The sequence below is a fragment of the Paramacrobiotus metropolitanus genome, unplaced genomic scaffold, assembly GCF_019649055.1.
Source record: "Paramacrobiotus metropolitanus isolate TYO unplaced genomic scaffold, Prichtersi_v1.0 Parri_scaffold0000102, whole genome shotgun sequence".
In the NCBI taxonomy this organism is placed as follows: domain Eukaryota; kingdom Metazoa; phylum Tardigrada; class Eutardigrada; order Parachela; family Macrobiotidae; genus Paramacrobiotus; species Paramacrobiotus metropolitanus.
In genome coordinates this window covers 499,733-519,630 of record NW_026570322.1, presented here as the reverse complement: position 1 = coordinate 519,630, position 19,898 = coordinate 499,733, and the positions used below count along the sequence as shown (strand labels likewise).

The 19,898-nt window shown below is 43.9% G+C and overlaps 7 protein-coding genes and 1 long non-coding RNA gene across 9 annotated transcripts in view; 5 read left to right on the top strand and 3 right to left on the bottom strand.

Moving 5' to 3' along the window:
• Nucleotides 1-330: 330 nt before the first annotated feature.
• Nucleotides 331-2,299, top strand: LOC129597278 (uncharacterized). The gene is made up of 2 exons (XM_055494759.1): nucleotides 331-895; nucleotides 1,306-2,299. The coding sequence occupies exons 1-2, from the start codon at nucleotides 838-840 to the stop codon at nucleotides 2,103-2,105; spliced, it is 858 nt and encodes a 285-aa protein (XP_055350734.1). The 5' UTR covers nucleotides 331-837; the 3' UTR covers nucleotides 2,106-2,299.
• Nucleotides 2,300-3,044: 745 nt separating this feature from the next.
• Nucleotides 3,045-4,914, top strand: LOC129597259 (uncharacterized). The gene is made up of 2 exons (XM_055494741.1): nucleotides 3,045-3,329; nucleotides 4,067-4,914. The coding sequence occupies exons 1-2, from the start codon at nucleotides 3,245-3,247 to the stop codon at nucleotides 4,684-4,686; spliced, it is 705 nt and encodes a 234-aa protein (XP_055350716.1). The 5' UTR covers nucleotides 3,045-3,244; the 3' UTR covers nucleotides 4,687-4,914.
• On the bottom strand, nucleotides 3,880-5,932 carry LOC129597260 (uncharacterized). 2 transcript variants are annotated; one of them, XR_008691547.1, is made up of 4 exons: nucleotides 5,711-5,932; nucleotides 5,268-5,291; nucleotides 4,078-5,115; nucleotides 3,880-3,930 (listed from the first exon to the last, which is right to left on the bottom strand). It is a non-coding gene; the product is annotated as an uncharacterized LOC129597260 (long non-coding RNA). The 2 variants fall into 2 exon arrangements; XR_008691546.1 differs by lacking the exon at nucleotides 3,880-3,930 and having other exon boundaries at nucleotides 3,955-5,115.
• Nucleotides 5,933-5,989: 57 nt separating this feature from the next.
• LOC129597258 (uncharacterized) lies at nucleotides 5,990-8,350 on the top strand. Its single transcript, XM_055494739.1, has 3 exons — nucleotides 5,990-6,401; nucleotides 6,830-7,162; nucleotides 7,863-8,350. The coding sequence occupies exons 1-3, from the start codon at nucleotides 6,241-6,243 to the stop codon at nucleotides 8,098-8,100; spliced, it is 732 nt and encodes a 243-aa protein (XP_055350714.1). The 5' UTR covers nucleotides 5,990-6,240; the 3' UTR covers nucleotides 8,101-8,350.
• A 27-nt stretch (nucleotides 8,351-8,377) lies between these two features.
• On the bottom strand, nucleotides 8,378-10,258 carry LOC129597257 (protein OSCP1-like). The gene has a single exon (XM_055494738.1). The coding sequence runs from the start codon at nucleotides 10,088-10,090 to the stop codon at nucleotides 8,756-8,758; it is 1,335 nt and encodes a 444-aa protein (XP_055350713.1). The 5' UTR covers nucleotides 10,091-10,258; the 3' UTR covers nucleotides 8,378-8,755.
• A 1,508-nt stretch (nucleotides 10,259-11,766) lies between these two features.
• On the top strand, nucleotides 11,767-14,314 carry LOC129597270 (phenoloxidase-activating factor 1-like). The gene is made up of 4 exons (XM_055494751.1): nucleotides 11,767-11,940; nucleotides 12,220-12,653; nucleotides 13,054-13,465; nucleotides 13,983-14,314. The coding sequence occupies exons 1-4, from the start codon at nucleotides 11,778-11,780 to the stop codon at nucleotides 14,312-14,314; spliced, it is 1,341 nt and encodes a 446-aa protein (XP_055350726.1). The 5' UTR covers nucleotides 11,767-11,777.
• Nucleotides 14,315-15,439: 1,125 nt separating this feature from the next.
• On the bottom strand, nucleotides 15,440-17,162 carry LOC129597275 (uncharacterized). Its single transcript, XM_055494755.1, has 2 exons — nucleotides 16,677-17,162; nucleotides 15,440-16,412 (listed from the first exon to the last, which is right to left on the bottom strand). Exon 2 carries the CDS (start codon nucleotides 16,348-16,350, stop codon nucleotides 15,940-15,942), a length of 411 nt encoding a protein of 136 aa, XP_055350730.1. The 5' UTR covers nucleotides 16,351-16,412; nucleotides 16,677-17,162; the 3' UTR covers nucleotides 15,440-15,939.
• Nucleotides 17,163-17,268: 106 nt separating this feature from the next.
• Nucleotides 17,269-19,898, top strand: part of LOC129597254 (uncharacterized) — a 29,595-nt gene continuing 26,965 nt past the window's right edge. The window contains exon 1 of the mRNA XM_055494735.1: nucleotides 17,269-17,549. Coding sequence (XP_055350710.1) covers nucleotides 17,471-17,549 — 79 coding nt within the window. The 5' untranslated portion in view covers nucleotides 17,269-17,470. The remainder of the gene's footprint in view (nucleotides 17,550-19,898) is intronic.

The window sequence follows — 19,898 nt, the reverse complement described above, 5'->3', positions numbered from 1 at the left end:
TTGTCAACGACCGTGTCTCAATTTTTCAAAACAACTTTTAGTGTTTTCAATAGTCAATAAAATTCTCTATCGAACGAGCTTAAACTGTTAGCGATGTGGTTAACGGTTCGCGAGAAATAAGCCGAAAACGAAGACGGCCATTTTGTTCAGCCACCCGGTACTAACAATTGAGCGCTTATCACAGTACACTGAGTACACTGTACTCAGTACAGTACAGTACTTGATTAGTTTTAATCGTAATATCGTCACCATGGAGTCGGTATATTAGAACTTCGTATTCATCTTAAACTGTCATTCTTGATATTGATAGAATCAAAATACATTACATGCTATCCAAGTATAGAAACGAAAAAGTCTTTTGCCACTGCTTTCTAAAGTTTTAAGTTTTCTAACAGATTTTAGTGATGTTGTTAATTCTAAGTAACCGACCAATTGTTGCTATCTCATGCTGCCTTGTTACGTTACCCACTTGACCATTCGAATTTTTTCCCTGTAAGGCTTCGGCAGTATATTGATTCGAGAAAAACAAAAAAATCGAAATATACTTATAGTAAAGATACTACTGCCATCTCAAGTTGTAACAATTAGTCATTGCTGGCATCCTACCAAATCCGTTGTAAGAACCGAAATAGCGACTTTTGCAGTTAGCCCTTTTCGTTACTCAGGTTATTTTAGTTCATGCAACCATGTTGCATATTTATCAAAAATCCTAGCAAAAGTGCCCCCGCCAAAATTCTTTAATGGAGAACAGTGCACCGCGATGGATCAAAATGATCTTTGGACTTTGGCTTTTTGAGTTCTGCTGTGCTTGCTGTTTGGCTTCCTCCTCCGCGGACAATGGTTCAGACTCCTGTGAAGGCACAACCTGTGGCAATGTCCTCGGAACATGTCGCCAGTAAGTCTGGATCCATAAAATTGCAAAAAACAGTAGCTGTTGTACGCCATAAAAATTTTTTGTTGTTGTTTATTTGCAGTTACTTAAATTTGCAAGGAATAAAGATAAGCTGCCAAGAGTTAGGAAGTAGAAATCTTTGCTATTCTTTCTACTGGCATTAGAATAATTAAATAATTTAAAAAATAAGCTATGAGAGTACTATGACCTGCCCATGTTGCGAGCCAAACTAATCATTTGCATGTACTTATTGTTGCGACGATTGGGGAGGTCACAAGCTTTGCCTGGTGTTGAGGCTGGTTAAAAGGATTGCTCGCTCAAAATATTGCAACAACTTTTATTCATTATTGTTAGTATTGATGTAGCTAATATTCATCAATAATTTATTGCCTTTTACCTTTGTACTGCTATAGTTCTAAAAGCGATTGAAATGGCGGAGAAAAAGATTAACATGAACAATATGATCACGCTGCCAGATCCATATCCCGAAAAGCCAAAAGCACACCAGCCATTGCAGCGCCTGCCAGTGGAACGTCCGTTGATTGGAAGTTCGGTCACCTTTGTATGCAGCCCAGAAGCTCCATTTGGGTTAGATCACTTAAACTTAAACCCCTCGCGTTTTCTGGGTGATATTGTGTGGAAACACGCAGGTCGGACTATTGATACTGCTGACAGCGGGTACAATTACACCGTGTACGGTTCCAACAGCACTCTACGCATCAACAATGCGACCTTTCAGGACGCTGGAAACCTTGAATGCTTTCAGCGCTGCCAACGGCCTACGGCTGACAACCTATGCCTTAGAAGCGAGTATCATTTGATCCCGCAGCCGCGGACTAGCAGTGACCTTTTTATGAACCCATTGAAGCCTGTTGTGCTAGAGCCGTTCAGAAAATTTTCAGCTACATGCGATGTACGGTTTGTTTGCCTGCCGGATTCCGATCCGTTTTTTATTTGGAAATATAAAGGAGTTTTCTTGTCTACACCGAGATATCATTTCATCAACAGTGTTATCTATTTGCGACCAGAACGAAACATTCATGGCGAGCTGACCTCCAATTACTCGAAAGCCGGTGAACAGTCGTATTGTTCGGAGACTTTGACACTGACATGGAACGAAGTACACTATGGAGGGTGGTTGGAGTGCTGGATCCGAGTCGATATCACTAAGGAGGAGTGGTATGTGCAAACACACTGTGTTAATTTCCAATAATGTGCGAGCGCAAGATTTTCTTAACACATGGTCTTATAGAGTCGTTGAAAAAACAATTAGCGTCCGTATTTCGTTTCTCGTGTTTTTTATCACTCCTCCGATGAGCGATTAATCAAAAATATTACTGTTATTCTCTAATGCGACAGAGAATATACAGCTATAGTACTTCTATAGAAAGACGTGTACGAATAAAAAAAGCATTACTAGAAAGTATCGCACGCGTGTCTCCTGATACGTCTAATACAAAGTACACTTTCATTATTTTCTGGAACACATTACAGCTGTATAGTGGGATTTCAGTAATGTACAAGGAATATTCACCAAATTAGTCGGTTTCACTCCAAACAATTTATATGGAAATTAACATAAGCTTTTCCAATACTAAAATGCGTGCTGTCTGAGAAATTCCTTACTCTACAAAGATTATTCTGTATAATAGTATTCTGTATAATTTGCTGTACAGCCTACCGCGCGAACTTCAGAAGCGTCGGAAAATCTATATGTACAAACTAATGTATACGGTATTTTGGCTAGAATGATAACCTCATTTGTATTAAATCGCGCTCAAGGCGCAACCCGTGCATGACTGTCTGGGTAATGGTAACAACAATACGCTTCGCGGTCACGATACCTTGTGATTAACTGCAACATCTAGTAGCGCGCGAACTTGATCGCGGCGTGAATAGCCTCTTGACAAGAGAACACACAATCTCGGGCTGCAACACGAGTACACAATCCAACCGGAAGTACTGCGCCTCCCGAACACCTGGATGTACAGGATTAAGAGGCATTGCACCGGCTTCCGCAGTAACACATACACGCATCCGCCGCCACCGCCTACACGACCCGGCATTTCTCCACTGCGCGTGTAGACCCGTCTGCGTAGATCGGAGTGTTCATTTAAAGGGGAGGATTATTAATGGGTCTATTCTCCTTGGATGGCAGCAGTGGCCGCGCTGGTAAGACTTCCTGTCAGACGCTCAGTGAAATAATACGTCGGCTGTGTCAATGGCGGTGGCAACCAGATGTGACCGCGCACATTAACACCCACCACTGCCGCCGTTTGCATTGGGGGATCGCGTTTGTTGAGGAGGCGATTACGAGCGGGAGCAGATTGAATTTTATGATTATACCGAGTGATGGACTGGAAAATTAAGCTTTTACGCGTGTTGGCGGTATTTGAGACGGTTTCCGGCTGCTGTATCGGAGCATTGAACATACCATGTGAGTACCAATGATCGGCAAAGCCGACATATTTATTTTTAATCCTAAGCACTAGAATTAATGTTTATTTATCCGAACATGATTTACTTCTACTGTTCTAATTTCTAGCGACGATAATATTCCGTATGATCGATAATTTCGTTTTTTATATGCACTTTTTACATAATTTTTTTTATATGCACTTTAACATTTTTTCTTTTTACATATCTTTTTTTATAAGGGAGGTATATGGCTTGTATTCTCCCAAAAATTAAAAAATAGCAGTACTGCAGTGCCTTCCATAATATACAGAGCTGCAACAAATTACATGTGTAAAGATTTATTGATTTCCGTTGCCATTTGATTAACTATGCTCTCATGATGTCGTTTGAACTATTTGCATTACATCAATAGTCGTTGTCTTCCTCGCATATACTCGGATAGCATTATCGTTTGTGACTTTAAGTACCATCGTTTGAACCAATTTTATCTGGAGGAACACTCTTTGAATATATACAAAGACGTAATCCGTCCATTATATCATGGACGGACTACGTCACACGTGCCGGTGCGGCCTTTCAGACGGTGGATTACAGTGGCATCATTACGACTACTTCTCCATCTAAAAATTAAAACTAAATAATATTATTAATTAGCCTCATTACGTACTGCAGCGATATATAGAAGTACATTTGCACATGTTAATTTTGCGAAGCGTTGAATCTGTATAATTGACATGATCTCTTAATTCTTGGTAGTGGCAGTTCACCTGTTCAGCTGGCGCTTTGCCATCTTCCACATTGGCTTCTTCAGCCTGTCTCTCCTACACGCCATCATCGGCATCACCGGTCTGTGCGCCGCCACACCCTCCCACTCCTTATCGGCCAACCGGCGCCTGCTGCCCATCCATTTTGTCGGCACCATCATCGGCGTCGCCTACTCCCTGGTGTTCTTCGCCGCGCTGGCCTTCGAGTACGACACCATCTCCTTCCCCAAATCCGGCGTGGCCCTGGCCCGCAAATTAGCCGATCTGTCCGCCGCCGACGAAGCGTACGTCTACGCCATGTACAGCGCCCTGCAGGCGGTCTGGCTGTTCTCCACCGCGTGTCTGTGCGGGAGCGGCGCGCTGGTGCTGTGTGTGTGGAAGGCGGCGGTGGAGCAAGAGAGCGGCACCCCGTTGTGTCTGCAGCATTATGCCCTGCCGGGAACGCGCTATTCCCGCGCCGGTCGCTCCGATTCCTCGGTGATGCTGTCGTCGTTCGGCGGGTCAAAGGTCACGCTGGATATGGTGGACGAGCCGGTGTCGCGTGGCGCCGTGGAGGAGCTGAAGGATTCGGCGATGGAGGGGGTGGAGATGAGTAGGTTTATTGAAGTGTGAACCACCGGGAATCGAGCGTGAAATCCTCGTAAATTATATGGTTGCACAAGTTTTACGTCGTTCACGGAAAAAAGCGGCAGCGTGTACCTAGCTGCATGTGTACATATACAGCAAAAATGCTCTGATTATCTTTTATATTCTCATTTTACATGGTCGTTTTAGTAAGTAATTGTTTTCTGGGCGTTTGTCTTTATATTACTTTTGGAAAAAAGAAACAGTTGTCAAATAGTCAAAGAGGTTTGACTTCATTGCGGTTGAAATTAATACTCAAGCTAGCTACTGATCCCACTTTACACGGCGATACTGTAAGTACTGTGCCCAGAACGATATCTCCGGAAATGTCTGCATATCAGCATGTGACCGGAAAACTCTCTGTACTCTGTAGCAGAAAATACATCGAAGCACTGTACTTCTAAGATCCGAAACCCCCTAAACAATGCAGAGGTTTATAGCATATATACGAGTACATTAATCAATGCTAATTAACGATAAGATCATTAATAAGTACATTAATTTTATCAACTGCTTAACTCAGAATTCACAAACCCCGCATGAACGGCGTGATGTTAGCTTTTGCTTACCTAACTGAAAACTGCATAATTAACCTGCAAAGAAAGACATTATGCAAGTGGTGGCACTGTAGTCCCAATCGCGAATAGATTAGCACCATTCGACGGCAGAACTTCGAAATATTGAGAATGTTCACAATTTAACCTGTAGTTATGTAGCACAGTATCTATCCGAAGCTTTTTTCCACAGCTCTATAGAAAATTGAAACGGTACCGTTTCAATTTTCTATAGAGCTGTGGAAAAAATGTACAGCGGAAATGATTCTAAAAATTAACCGGTTAATTTTTAGAATCATTTCCGCTGTACGCTCAACAAATGGAACAAGATTCCGGTGTTGCATAGAACCGAATAAAGCGTGATTGGTATTTTTCTAATACATATATCACACGCAATTGTCACGCATGACCACTTCTGGAATCTGAGTTCCATTAATTATAATTTTATGATTTCTTACCCAAGTACTACGCCTTGTCCTTATTGAACCTTTTTTCCGACTCAACGACTGAACGATTTTGCCAGTTTTGCTCACGTTCTGGCCATCAAAATGCGCACATGACCTGGCATAAGAGTAAAAAACGTGCTGCTGGGACTGAGAGTAATAAACATAAACATCCTTATCAGTTACGAGTGTCAATATTTTAAAGTTGCGCCAGTGCGCTGCTTTCGTGTCAACAGCAACTCGATTGCAAATTGTGCCAAAAAAGAGGGGATTCGATTTTGGACGGGTGCCGGCGTGCATACGATGTTGCTGGGGAATTTGAAATTCCTCTGTCCGACTGCGACGACGAGACATGCCAGTTCACTGAATAGAGTACACAGTTGGGCCTTGAAGTTCGAATCATACTGTTCATTTTCCTGCTTATTGATTTATTAACACATTTTTCTTATCAATTCCTAAGATTTTCAGCAAACCCAAAAGGAGTTTAGGAGAATGGAGAAATTGTTAATTAGTGTTGCGTTATTGTGTTGGAGTGGTGCGTGTGTATGCACTGTATGGAGCGCACCCACTCAGTGCGACGAAAGCACCCTGACCACATGCTTGGAACCCGCTCTGGCCTTCATGAAATCCGACGAAGGGGTGATCTCTCCAAGCTCATGAATGGACTGGATATTAATGATACGCGATTAGTTGATGGATTATGCCTGTATGTCTGTTTTGTAGCAATATGAATACAGATAATTAAGAAGTGGTGTCGCACGACCAGAATCAGTTTTGGAAAGCAAATCGAGAGGTCACGTGACCGATTATTAGGTGCTATGACTAACAAAAAGCATTTTCTCGGCGCGGCTGTTTTCGGTAAAAATGTAAAATTAAGCAGGTTATTGAGTACGTACTGCTCGGTCAAATTATTATTTCTTGGATACTCTGTCAAAATATAACATTATTTTGTTTCATATTGAACATTACTATACTATTAGAATTATTATACGATCTTATTAGAATTAGGGTGGGCTTGCAAAAAATGCTGATTGCCTAAAGGTCATCGTTGTAACTTGAATAAATAATGATATTCTGTTGTTATTAAATGTGAGTTTATTTACGAGTACTTATTGAGTTTAATACTGCATTTAGGTTGGCTCCCTCCATCGGCAAATGCATCAACGAATTCGGCGATCGCTGCCAGTGGAGCGATATGGATGATCTGCATGAGTTCATGGACGTCACGCTGAGTTTGACGGAGATTTGCAAACTGCCGACGGTGAAGTCTATGTCCCATCAGGCCTACGAATGCCTGAAGGCGATGAGTTCACCCAGCAGCAAGTTCAAGACCTGTGCCACAGATCTGGGCACGTTCATCGGCAATGCCATGTCCAATGCCGCCGTCATCGTCAACACTTTGGTGGCCCACAATGTTAGCATCTTGAAGGCTGTCAAGAGCGCCTCCGTAGTGACGAAAACGTGCTGGTAAGCGCAAACGAACTGCGGTTCAGTGGCAGATTTGTGGAATGCAGCTGTTAAGCGTGTCATGACCTTTTTAATGAGATTTTCAGCACACTTCACTGAGGCGAGTAATTGGTGTTGATCAATATAGAACACTGGGGTCGTTAGAACGACAATATAATTACCTGCAGGTTAAACGTGACCAAGTGCGGAAGATTTGGGGTAAATGCCCGATGGTCCTACAGTCCTACTCGCTGGTATACAAGTAAAAGTAAAAGCGTTCCCTATGTTCCCATGAAGATAGACAAGCAAGCATTTTACACTGCGTAATGTTTGTTGTACAGAATTTGCACTGTGAAGCTTATATTCAAGAATAAGCTTGTTTATGCCTTGTTATGCTCGAACAAATCGAAGTGTAGGCTACAGGAGTAGTCAAAATTAATAGCTGATTTCTGTAAATTATGATAAACTAATCTCTCGTAACTTAGAAATGAATTTCTCGTAGTACTTATAATTAATGATGAGTAATTTTTTCTCGTAATTTTTCGTAATTTACGACAAGTAAAATACGAAAAATAAGATAAGAAGTTTTCTCTTAAATAAAGTAAAATTTTTTTCGTACAACTACTTAGGTAAGAAGTTTTTTCTTCATAAAGTAAATTTCTCATAACTTTGTTGTACTTCTTTGATTTCTACATCTACGTGAGCGTTTTTATATTTATAGCGGTTTGGACATGTTCCGCGACTGTATGGGATTCGACGGACAGGCCGAATGCAGTATTGAAGGTGCGATGATCAACTCACAGCTGTTCGAAGCCATCTTCACCGCTTACAAATGCGAGGAGAAACTGGACCAATGCGACGATCCGGCTCATAAGAAGTTCCGCGAAATTTTCACCATACCGAAATACAGTGCTGATTCAGATAGTGTTGGTAGTGTTGATACGATTATTTCGGGTTAATGTCGACAATTCAACGCTTACGATTATGTATGCCTACAGTTAGTACTATTTCTCATGTACTTTCATTTCTTTACGATATCAGTTTTTCACTACGCGTCCCGTTTTGTTGAATATTCTTTCGGTTTTTTAATTCATCTTTTTTTTTACTTCTTCTATTTACAGACATTGTTCGTCAATGCAGTTTTTGAATAGATTATTGTCCGTAATTTTGGCATCTCTTATCTATGATAACCTCTCATTTTTCTCAATATTGGGCTTCTTTGTGGGCGTAAACCAAGTAGTGCAGCGTTTGAAGTATTGGTTACCACTTACCAGCCTGCTGTATTACGTACATACAGTACATAAAATTGATCTAGTTCGGTACAATAGTACAATAATCAATATTGTTCTTTAAATCTTTAGCTGTACTGTACATAGAAGCATTTTTACAATAAAATAATAAAATTAAAAGAAAAAAGGCAGGAGAATGAGCTGCACTACAGATATACGTGCAAGCTTTTTAGTTTTTGCGAAGATCACTCTGTAGAATAATTTTGGATGCTACTTAACTTACAAATAAGAAATCACTGCTGTACATTTTTGCCGAATTAAAACATAGCTGCATTTTGCCGTAGTTATCTGTATGTACAATACTTTGATATACCCTATCTATTCTTTATTTGCCGGCGGCGTTATCCATGAGCGCTAAAATATCCATTTCATCCGGCTTCTGTTCCGCATCATCCTTCCCCACCGGCGCAGCCACACCGATATCAATATCCGCCATTTTATTCTTACTCAGTTCAACTTTCTTCATTTCCGCCACAGCTATGCGCTTTACCGGCAGCGTCAACGGCGGCAGATTGTACTCGGCCGGCAGACCACCCGCCACCCCGTCGGCATCCTCCTCCAAGAAATCCAGCTCAAAATTCATCACCCGCTTCTCATCAATATCCGTGATCCCGCCCAGTATCCGCGCCAGCATGTCCACCTCCGCCGCCCCGGTGGCCTCCCGGGTCGCCGCTATCTCCGCCGCGGCAGCCGACGGCGGCTGTTGCGCGGACAGGCGGCGAGCGGCCGCTGGCAGGGCTGCTGCGGGCGCGGTCACGTTGATGCCTTTGTACGCCGCGAAGATATTCATCCCCAGCGTGGTACCGCGGTGGCCCAACGGCGTGTCGAAGATGGTCGTCTGGGTGATGGGCGGTGCCATGGTGAAGTGCCCGCCCGGATGAAAATGCTCGGTGCGGTTCTCCGACGTCTCGGTAGACATGACGCCCTTGACGGTCTTGAAGTAGGTCACCGTCCCCGGGAGATGGACGTGGCTGGTGGGGGAGATTTGGAATTCCCGAGGGACTTTCAGGACCCCGTCGATCTCCCGCTGAATCCCGTTGCTGAGGAATACCGAGAGGCGGGTCTTCCGGTCTTGGAAGTACCGCAGAATGGTGTTGCGCAATAAGACCAGGTTCTGCGTGTCCATGCGGCAGTACGTCTTATCGATGTAGCTGTACACTTTTCGTAGAGAATTTGACATGGAGTCGATGGTTTTCACCATTTCGCGCATATAATCCAAATGGTTCAGTGTACAGTAGATTAATTCCGTCGGATAGGAGCAGGCAAAGATCTGGTACTTTACCGCCATCGACATCAGATCCAAGAGTTTATCCATACTCTCCTGGTTTAGACTCATAATGGAAGCGTGCGCTAGCTTCTGAAAGAGCGACCGCATGGAGGCTTCCGATAGTAAGTGCTGCGGTTTGAACAGCTCATCGATGATGCGCGGTCGAAAGATCGTCCCGATGACATCATGCATCACTTTCTCTAGCTTATCATCCAGCTTCTGGGCGCGTAGACGGTGCTCGATGACGTAGATCATCTCGCCGCCGAGATTAATAAAAAGGATGGGTAGGGCGAAGAGGTGACCTTCCAGACTGGCCATCTCCCGGGTGACGTCCAGATGGAAGGAATTCTGCGAACGGACCTTGATATGCGCGATGTGCGCTGCTGCAGCCATGGTGCAATCCCCAAGAAAAACGGCTGCAGTACAATAACGAGAAACTCGGAATGTTTTAGAAGGAAAACTTTAGAAGATGGTACAAGATGCGATGTTACCGGTGACTGTTTCAGGAGTTTAGTTACGGAAATAGTACAGTGCCTGATATTGTACTGACGAACAGGCTGAGAATAGTTTTTCGCGTCAATATCGCTGCGCTGATCCCGCCGTGACAATCAGCAGGAAACATCAAACAGGAATACGGGCGCTGTGTTGTGTAACGCATTGACAGGTGCCTAGAACAAATATAGCCGGTGCTGTGCGGGCGGCATCCTTGACCGATCGATACAGATTGCTGTGTAGGTACGTGATCGTGCATTTTCACCGGTAGATGTCTACAGTAGCGATGAGCGCGATCGAGCGTCATTCTGCACACACCAGCGTGTTCATTTTAGGCCCTAGATGCTTGACTACCGTATTTTCAGTCCCGATTTGTCGCGGTGCGGAGTTCCGCCGGCTTTGTGCAGAAACAAAGCTAATTGGGCATTACCTGTACGTAATTATTGTGTAATCGGGTTCATGTTGACAAGTTTAGATGTATACAGTTTAGAGCGTCAGCAGACTCAGGAGTATAATAAACCTTTTCAATCTGATTAAGTAACATTTTCTCCACTTGGTTTAATGCATGAAAGCCGTTCTGTTTTAGCGCAGTGTACACCGTGAAATGACGTACGCGTGACGTGATGTACGTACCCGTTAGTAATTTTTGTAACAAAAAAATAAAAAAAAGCAATTATTCATTACTAAAATTTTAAAAAAGCAGTATTTCAGAAAAACTTTGGAACGTTCTATAAGAAATTTTCAAGGAAATTAAAAAGCGCTTTTCGACTAAGGATTCGACGGATTTTTATCACATGCATGCACAGATAGCCAGATTGCAGCTATAGTCTGCTATACCTAGACCAATAGGATTAACTTTCATTATTTCTATTTGTTGTCCACTCTTGATATATTCGTGCAACTGCCGGCATGTGCCACGTGTGCGGTGCGGTAATTATGCAGCAACCGTAATAGTGGAAATATCTCTGTGTAAAATTCCGTAAAGTTGAAAGTTCAAAAATCTGTAATTAACTTTTGCAACAGATTTACAAATGCTAGTTAATGTTTGTTAGCTTCGGGGCAATTTTGCATGGTCATCGGTGTTTGAGAACAAACGTAATGCCAGACAGTACTGAGTAGGAATTTTCATTATTGACGGCGAACCTGTTAATACTGCGTCAAGTGCAACAGACCGGTCATCATGGATTCAGGGGTACCACATGCCGTATATGTTCACGGTCGCACGCTTAAAATATTCGCAGGTTCTTTGTTATGAAAAACCCATGCAGCACTTTATAATTTTTGTTCAGACGAAAGCCTTCAGTGAGGACCGCAGAATTAGTCAACAGCATGCAAACATCGAAATTAGCATTCAGTCATAATATGAAATAAAATATAATTAACGTTCACACAAGTCTGCAATGCTTTCCGACAATGGCGTTCTTTGGTAACGCACGCACCTTTCTGTCCGATGCGGTTTAACCGATACAGTGTCACAAAAACGCCATGCATTTTACTGCCCTTGAAAAGCTGGAATATAAATAATTGTTTTCCCTGTCAAAAGCACAACTGCGCACGCTGTACAAAATAATCTCCAGTTGGTTTTACCATGTCTACCGCCAGTGTACTACAAGTACGGATATGGCTAGCGGTACTTTGTATTTGCAGTAGTGGTTTATATGCTCAACAAGGACTATGGTTTGCGTACCAATATCCCTTCAGCCAGGCATTTTCAGTGGGAAGTTTGGGCCAGTCGTATGCATCCTCACCAAGTTAGTCAAAATTAATTTTTAAAATTTCTGGCAAAAATTGTTGGAAAAGTCATTTAAAATTTGAGTTTAATTTTCATAGCAGAATGTAAGCTTAAGTCTAGGGACGACAGTTTGTTAACCTTTGCAGTCTAGCTGCGAAACAAGAACAGATTTCGTGGACATTAAATTTGACCAGAACTAATCACTTCAGTATTATCTCCCACGTTTGTGCGACCTTTCCACTAGTAAAGCTTCCTCAAGTATATTGAAATCTTCCTGAGCTAACCGATAAACTTGCAGGTTCCTCGTATAGTTCATCATACAACACCTACATTCCCTCAACATATCCGCCATATCCTATTAACGCGGCGACAACTGGCGCTCCAGTTCAACCGACTCCAGCTCCGGCCCCGCCGAGTCCAGTAACCACCGCCCGGCCCATCACTCCGGCCCCCGCAACCGCCCCACCTCCGACACCAGCCACGCCGGCACCCACTCCCGGCCCCACACAGCCTCCGACAACGACAACCACTACAGCGTCGGCACCGGCGCGATGCGGCATACCCAACGGGGATGCCAATTTCTTCATTAATCAGCAGCGCAGTCGCGATGAGGAAGATGTGGAAATCCGGCGGGTGTTCTTCAAGAATGGTCAGCCGTCCAGATTCGTGACCGTCCCAAAGATTGTCGGTGGACAAGTCGTGCCAGGAGGTACCGGCACTGAATGCTGGCAGGTAAGCGTTTTCAAGTTGGTAGCTTGATTTCAGTTAAAATCGTTTTACAGCCAAGTACGCATTTTAAGAAGAGCAGCTTGACCTTCGACACACGACATTGCGTTCCAACTTTTGTCCAATTTAATTCGCCGTATCTCAGGAGTCGTAAGACGTTGCGCTCACAAGCGGTTTTCACACCAGTCAGTGTACAATACATAAATGATTTTACTGTGGAATGACATAGCACGATACCAGAAGTAATTGCGCCGTAGTTAAGACAAAATTTCGGTGAATATTTGCAAGTTTCGTACTATGTATTGGTACCGCTCCATCTGCCTAACTCTTTGAGCTCTGTAGCAGACTGTCGTTTTGTGTGCATGCAGCAAACTTATAGTAAGTAATATTTCTGTCGCTTTTATAGGTTGGATTTTGGAGCCCGAATAACGCCATTGTATGCGGCGGGAGCATTGTCGGTAGTCGCACCATCGTTACCGCCGCCCACTGTATCGACGACACTCTCAAGATCACCTTTAATGTCACCGTGGGTCTCATCAGCACGTCGTGGAATAACCAACCCACCCTCGACACACTGTTTCCGTCGAGAGTGCCAAATTGCTTTCGTAGTTACGGTGTGCAGCAAATCATCCGACATCCCCAGTACGTTCCCCCGAGTTTAGTCAACGACATTGCCATTGTGATTTTGAATGAAGCCATCGACTTCACGGCGGAAGGGGCCTGTGCCTGTAAAATCTGCTTGAAACGCACACCGCCCACCATGGGAGCCAGATGCATGACATCCGGGTGGGGCGCGGAAGAGCAGTATGCCACTGGCAGTAAGTCTACCAGGCGCCGAATCACGAAAGGCGACCAGATACTGGCTTTAGAATAGCAGTTGCCAGTTCGGTATTACTGCCACAGTTAAGGGAAGTGATTCGGTATATAGAGGGGCAAACCGTTTTATTCGGACCGTTTCCCTGTTCTGCTGCTGTCACCCGCGCCCGCCTTTAGTCTGACGTTATGGCAGTACATAGGGCTAAATCAGACGCGGTGCATAAGCTCAATGTTTAGCCACAACGTAAAAATCCAGCCGGGTGACGGCAGCAGAACAGGGAGACGGTTCGAGGAGAATGTTCTATCCCCTTATGACACCAAAATCGCACAAACCTTTCTTTTCTTATACACGTGCAGTATGTGCGCACTGCTCATTTAGTACAGTAATCATTACCAAGTATTAAGCTTCTGTTAATATGCTTGGTCTTTTCAATCATCTAATCGGCACTGGTAATTTAACATACCAAAATAAAATCAACTGCTTCGTTTTAATAATTAACCAAAAATCACCTGTTGCAGTGGCCGCTCCGCCCAATGTTAACCCTGTCCACGCGCTGAAGTACGCCTCACAGGTGGTTTTGTCGCTAACGGACAGCAAATGCAGCAGTCTACAGGCCAGTGATACGGTGATCTGTGCTGGAGGCGTGGTCGGGCAGGATTCCTGTCAGGGTGACAGCGGTGGGCCGTTCTTCTGCCCGGATGCGGCCACCAATCGGCAGTATTTGGGTGGAGTGGTCAGTTTTGGGTTTGGATGCGGCGATGGAGCGGGAGGGGGATACACCGACGTATCCAGATATATCAATTTCATCCAGTCGAACGCTTTTCCGGGCGACGATCTCGTCATAATATAAAAATAAATAAAAAGCCTGAAAAACGCTTCAAAAGCAAAGATGGACCTGCCGCTGCTAAAAAAAACTGGTTTACTTGATGTAAAGTTTGACTGATTTGTTTAATTTTAAGTTTTTTTTTTTGTGAAAAATGGAGTTGCATTTATTGTTTATAGCTTGTAATCTGTCAAATTTTCCTATAAAAACTGTGTGTGTAAAAGCTGTATGTACTTAAAATATCCCTTCAGTTTCAGAGTACTCTGAAGCATGAAACGCGCTTTATTAACACTTCTCGTTACAGTGCCAGTATATGTACGTGTAGGTGCACTCGGAAATTCAAAACTGGTTTTTCAAAAGGCATATTACTGCATGTACACCATTACTAATAGTAAGTGCGAATTAAAAGATTCTCTCTTTTTTACTGCTTTTCTGTTATTTTTTCACTTAATAACGTTCCAACAGATAACTAATTTAAAATTACCAGTAAACTCTGCACGTCGAAAAAGTACATGTTTATTAACAAGTAAGATGCCAGCGAACTACGGACAGCCTTGCTGTATAACAGTTAAACCACAAAACTCATAAGTGACTGATCATGAATAGGTAATAGGTATAGACCAGTTGACGGAGGACTACAGATCCGTAACCGGTTGGTCGACGTCGGCTTACAGCATACGGAAATCTACATTCGTGCATAATTTTTTACCGAATTCTGTTTTAGCAAATAGTTATCGGGGTCTATATCCGTACCCAACTTTTGCGGTGAAAGTTTGTTTCGCCGCAATTAACACCGCACCGGTTAATTCCGCCAAGAAAAGCACATAAATATAATGAATCCGAGAAAACCTAAGAAACCTAAGAAACCTTGGAAAACTAAGAAACCTGAGGTACCTGATTATCGTATCATATAGATTATCGTATTTGATTTCTTAATAATTATTTCTTATACATTTACATAAATACTAGAATACAGTAATTTTTATCAAATAACATTATATTGTTCTTTGTGAGGGACTATTTTTCTTCCGCTTTTGTGTCATAGATGTTAACCAATCTTGCCGTTTGTAGCCTACTATTAAATCAATATTCCACTACAATTTTGACGATTTAATGCCGCTATCTGCAGCCAGAAAAAAATTAGGATGTAATTGACGCAAGATACACCAACTTGACCTTTCACTTCCCGTTCCCATAATAAAGCGCTCTACAGACTTGCAGCACTTTTCATCAACGATGGCTTGCGATTTAACCATATTATTATACCGAGATTGCCTACGTAAATCACAGCAAACGAAGAAGCCGATCGAAGAAAGCATAATAATAAGTAATTAATAACAACGCAACGAAGCATATATAGAAGTATGTACAGAGCTGATTACAACACCATGTATCTGTAGAGCCGTACAACATGTGTCTGCAGAGTACAACATGGTATCTGTATTTAACAGCGTTAATATGTATCTGTAGAGCTGATTACAACACCAGTTACACTTGTGCGTGTATCACAGACGACAGAAACAAAAAAAGAAAACAATCCGAAGAACTGGCGCAGCCCGGTTCCCACGCGTCTATACCATGGGAACGAGCGAGGCCTCCTCCGTTTTGAGACAAACTCGCGTGGGCGGATCCACCGAGAAATACGGAGTCTCCTACCGTACCGCCGCCGCCAGCAGCCAGGCATCAGTGTGGATATCACTGCGTGATGTTTTGCTGCTGGATTTATTCTGCAATAAACAAAAGCCCAGCACGGCACTGGCGATGAGCAGGAGCCCGGTGATCCCCAGGGAGACGGAGATACTGAGATAAAAGGCCGCCAGGATCCCCTCCTGCCCGGCATCCGGCGCGTGGTCTTTCTTTATGAGGTCCAGCATGTAGCGTGACAGGGACAGGGAGCCATGACTGAAGATCAGGAGGCAGATGAGAAACAACAGCTCAATGACGCTGCTGCTGGCCGCTACGGTGTGCATGGTCAGACAGGTGGAGAGGGTCGTCGGATCCGTAATAAAGAAATCGCATATCGCCACTCCACCATAATTTTGCCGTACGTAAGACATTGTCATAATAATTACTACAGTACTGGACGCGCACCTTGAATGGATGTTTCCTCAATGCCGAAAATATTCTGAAAATTGAAAAACAAAATAAAAAAGGTTGCGGAAAGTTTTTTGAATATTATGGTTGGCATCGAAGTATCGACATCAGTTAAGTGAAGTGCTTTCTTTGACTGCAGTAGAGCAGAAATAAATTTTATTGCAGCTCTGCAGCGCTCAAGTAGTCTGAAATTATTGTTGACTTGTAAGCTGACTGTGAACAGAAATAGAAAAACGTCTATGCTCCGCAGCCGGTGCTTGCATCGCTTTTGTATTTAGACAGCCTTATGGAGTACCTGTTTATTGTTAGCAAACGGTATAAATAAGACCACCAGTCACCATATTATCCATATAAACACATAAGTAATGGAAGCGGTCAAGAGCGGCGAAGCTGCCGCCTAAACTAAAATGATTGCAGGCATCGCCGTGGATGAAACCGTAATTGCAAAAGCCGCAAATGGCTTGCGGAAGCGCTGGAAAAGGAAGATATGGTGCGTTGTGTTAAGAGGACTGGGCGAAAGCCAATCCATGATCTGGCGTGGTTTGGTGCCATCAGATAAATTAAAAATAGCACATTAAGAAGGGGTGTCTATAAAAAACAACAACGGGGTATTGCTATTTAATTAATAGTAAAAAAGGGTAGCTACAAAAACCAGGGTGCTAAAAGGGGTGGCTATAAAAAAGAGTTTGAAAACGGGTGGCTCTATGGATTTCCGACTAAATCTCAGTCTGTCTTTTCCACAGTCTAGTACCAATCAGAAGGCAGATTATGATCAGAGCAGCGTACGTACAACAATGGAAACTTTGCAGGAACTGTTAAAATTAATGGTGAATTTAGTGTCTAGGCAACGCATAACAATAATTACTGCTCAGAACATTTGTGGGAAACATGACCTCCCGTGGAAAAAATGTGGAAAACATTTGAGCAAAACATCGAAACATTTGTGGAAAATACCACGTTTCACTAGTTATCGGGGCTATTCTTTCTAGAATATTAATTCCGTAAATATATACCAGATAGCAATCTTCTTTAAATCGGTTCCGATTTTCTGGACTGTTATTTGTTAACAGCATTATTATTTTTATCGCAATGACGATCATGCATATCTTTAAGCTATGGACAGTCATTCAGCTCTGTGGATGTTGCAGCCCATCCCAAAAAGAAAGCTGTAAGTTACACTGTCGAACGGTGAGAACTGTGTTGGTTTGTTGAAATTAGCTGAAATCCAACTTCAAGTCTGCACATAAAACTGGCCATTTTTGAGACCAGAGGGGCGTGTCCGACCATTTTGGCATAGGGACATTTCGGCATAGAATGTATGCTTTTGTTTTCTTGTGCTGCTGTATGTTTTCTTATGCTTTCCTGTTTTCTTACGCTTTTGTATGTTTTCTTATGCATTCGTATGTTTTTATATGTTTTCTCATGTATTTCTCTCGTGTTTTTCTCATGTTTTCCTTTAGGCTTTTAACGTTCCTAGATTGCGTTAGTTTATTAGATTTCTTAGATTGCTTAAACTTTTTTGATTCCTCAAGTCTTTTGAATTTTGATTTATGCCGAAATGGCCGTGCGCCGAAATGTCCTTATGCCGAAATTGTAAAGTTTAATACCACTTCTCCCTAGCGCGCTGCATGACTGACTGATCTTAGAGTCTGTAAAGTTACAACCAAACAACAACAACAATACGTTGCCATGGCGTATACCACAGTCGTCCCCCAGTTAATGAGTAAACGAATTAACTTATACAGTACTTTCCATCAGAAAACCAACCATAACGATTTGGTGCCACACCAAAATTAGATCTAGCAGAACTTTTAATGGGTTGAATTTCCGCTGGCATTTCGGTGGTTTGGCTTTCGCTGCTTCGAGTTTCATTTCTCGTCTGGGAGAAACAACCATCCACTGACTGGCTACGTGCATTCGTGCGTGGCAGCTCCTGCTGTGGTTCTGCAAGACTGCATTGACGCGCGTTATCTGGATTTTGCACTGTGGGCGTGACCTCCTCCAACTCATCCTCTTTCCAGCCGCGCTTTCTCAGCTGATTCGCATGGCGATGCCAAATTTTCTCTCTCACTTGCACTTCCCAGTCAGTGTGACCTTTTCGACGCCAGAGCTGTCCGGGTACGCATTACGTCTGCGCATTGCGACGGAAATCTTTCACCAAAACAAGTTGGTCAGGGTGGAATGCCTTTTCCGTAGCATGACGGTCAAAATTCTGCTTTTGTGTCTGCCGTGACCGTTCTGTTTTAGTGGAATACGATGGATTTAGCAGGTCCAGCACGGTGCGCATCTCCCTTTTAAGGAAAAGTTCTCCAGGAGCGATGCCACGGGTCGCATGTGGAGTTATGCGATATCGGTAAAGGAATAACCGAATCGCATTCCGCTCGTCACCACCGCTGTCGGCCGCTTTCTTCAGGGCGCGTTTGAAAGTGTCCACGTATCTTTCCGCTTGTCTGTTTAACTGCGGATGATATGGTGCGGTAGTGATGTGGCGTATGCCGTTTGTCTGGTAGAACTGCGCGAATTTTTCGGCGGTAAACTGTGGCCCGTTGTCGGTTACAATGTCTTTACACAGTCCGTATCGACAGAACAGGTTCGACAGCGCATCGACGACCTGCTTCACCGTGGTGCCGCGCATGTGGATCACGTCAAACCACTTTGAATGTGCGTCCACACTAGGAAGTACATTTTCCCTCTCACTGAGCCAGCGAAGTCGATGTGGAGGCGTTTCCACGGATGTTCGCTGGCCGTCCACTGCTGTAATGGTACTCTGGCGGTGTTCTTCGCGCTCATCGAGCACATTCGGTAGTTCGAAGCCAGCTCTTCGATTTCGCTGTCAATGTTTGGCCACTGCATGTGTCCCCGTGCTTCCGCCTTCATCCGCACGATTCCTGCATGCGTCTCATGCAGGTACTGCAGTAGCTGGCTGCGCAGCGGCGGTGGGATGACGTGCTTAATCCAACCAGGATGCAGCCGTTCACGACGCTCATCTCAAACCTGCGCCTGTGGTATGGAATATGCTGCTCGTCCACCCGGTTGGACCATCCGATCTGCACAAACCTTGCCACTTCCGCCAGCACCATGTCCTTGGGCGTAGCTGACTCCGCGGTGACTGGTAAACGGTAGAGCGTCTTCATTTGCATGCGTACATCGTGCCGCCAGCACCTTCGTGTCGAACAGGTCGGCAGAATGCAGTGGCAGCCTGCTCAGGCCGTCCGCTTGGCTAAACTCTTCGGTTTTCCGGTACTCAATGGTGAACTGGTATCCTATGAGTATCGCTGAAGTCGGGTGGCGGTTACCGCTGGAATGGAACGCCGCTGGAATGGAACCGCTGGAATGGAACGCCTGCTGCCGAATATGGTCACAAGTGGTTTTGATCGGTTAGGAGCGTGAATTCCCGCCCGTCCAGGTATTGCTGGAACTTGCTGACGCCGTACACGAGGCCAGGGCCTCCTACTCGATTTGCCTGTAGTTTTGTTCGGCAGATGTCAGCGTCTGGGACACATGCGCGATCGACCGC

What these genes read in the sequence shown, in the direction of transcription:
- LOC129597278 (XM_055494759.1), top strand. Translation starts at nt 838, where the DNA reads ATGGTTCAGACTCCTGTGAAGGCACAACCTGTGGCAATGTCCTCGGAA. An exon ending in GTCCTCGGAACATGTCGCCA is followed by an intron (nt 896 to 1,305) that starts GTAAGTCTGGAT and finishes GTACTGCTATAG; the next exon opens with TTCTAAAAGCGATTGAAATG.
- LOC129597259 (XM_055494741.1), top strand. Translation starts at nt 3,245, where the DNA reads ATGGACTGGAAAATTAAGCTTTTACGCGTGTTGGCGGTATTTGAGACG. An exon ending in CGGAGCATTGAACATACCAT is followed by an intron (nt 3,330 to 4,066) that starts GTGAGTACCAAT and finishes AATTCTTGGTAG; the next exon opens with TGGCAGTTCACCTGTTCAGC.
- LOC129597258 (XM_055494739.1), top strand. Translation starts at nt 6,241, where the DNA reads ATGCACTGTATGGAGCGCACCCACTCAGTGCGACGAAAGCACCCTGAC. An exon ending in TTAGTTGATGGATTATGCCT is followed by an intron (nt 6,402 to 6,829) that starts GTATGTCTGTTT and finishes TACTGCATTTAG; the next exon opens with GTTGGCTCCCTCCATCGGCA. An exon ending in GTAGTGACGAAAACGTGCTG is followed by an intron (nt 7,163 to 7,862) that starts GTAAGCGCAAAC and finishes TTATATTTATAG; the next exon opens with CGGTTTGGACATGTTCCGCG.
- LOC129597257 (XM_055494738.1), bottom strand. Translation starts at nt 10,090, where the DNA reads ATGGCTGCAGCAGCGCACATCGCGCATATCAAGGTCCGTTCGCAGAAT.
- LOC129597270 (XM_055494751.1), top strand. Translation starts at nt 11,778, where the DNA reads ATGTCTACCGCCAGTGTACTACAAGTACGGATATGGCTAGCGGTACTT. An exon ending in GTCGTATGCATCCTCACCAA is followed by an intron (nt 11,941 to 12,219) that starts GTTAGTCAAAAT and finishes ATAAACTTGCAG; the next exon opens with GTTCCTCGTATAGTTCATCA. An exon ending in CCGGCACTGAATGCTGGCAG is followed by an intron (nt 12,654 to 13,053) that starts GTAAGCGTTTTC and finishes TCGCTTTTATAG; the next exon opens with GTTGGATTTTGGAGCCCGAA.
- LOC129597275 (XM_055494755.1), bottom strand. Translation starts at nt 16,350, where the DNA reads ATGACAATGTCTTACGTACGGCAAAATTATGGTGGAGTGGCGATATGC.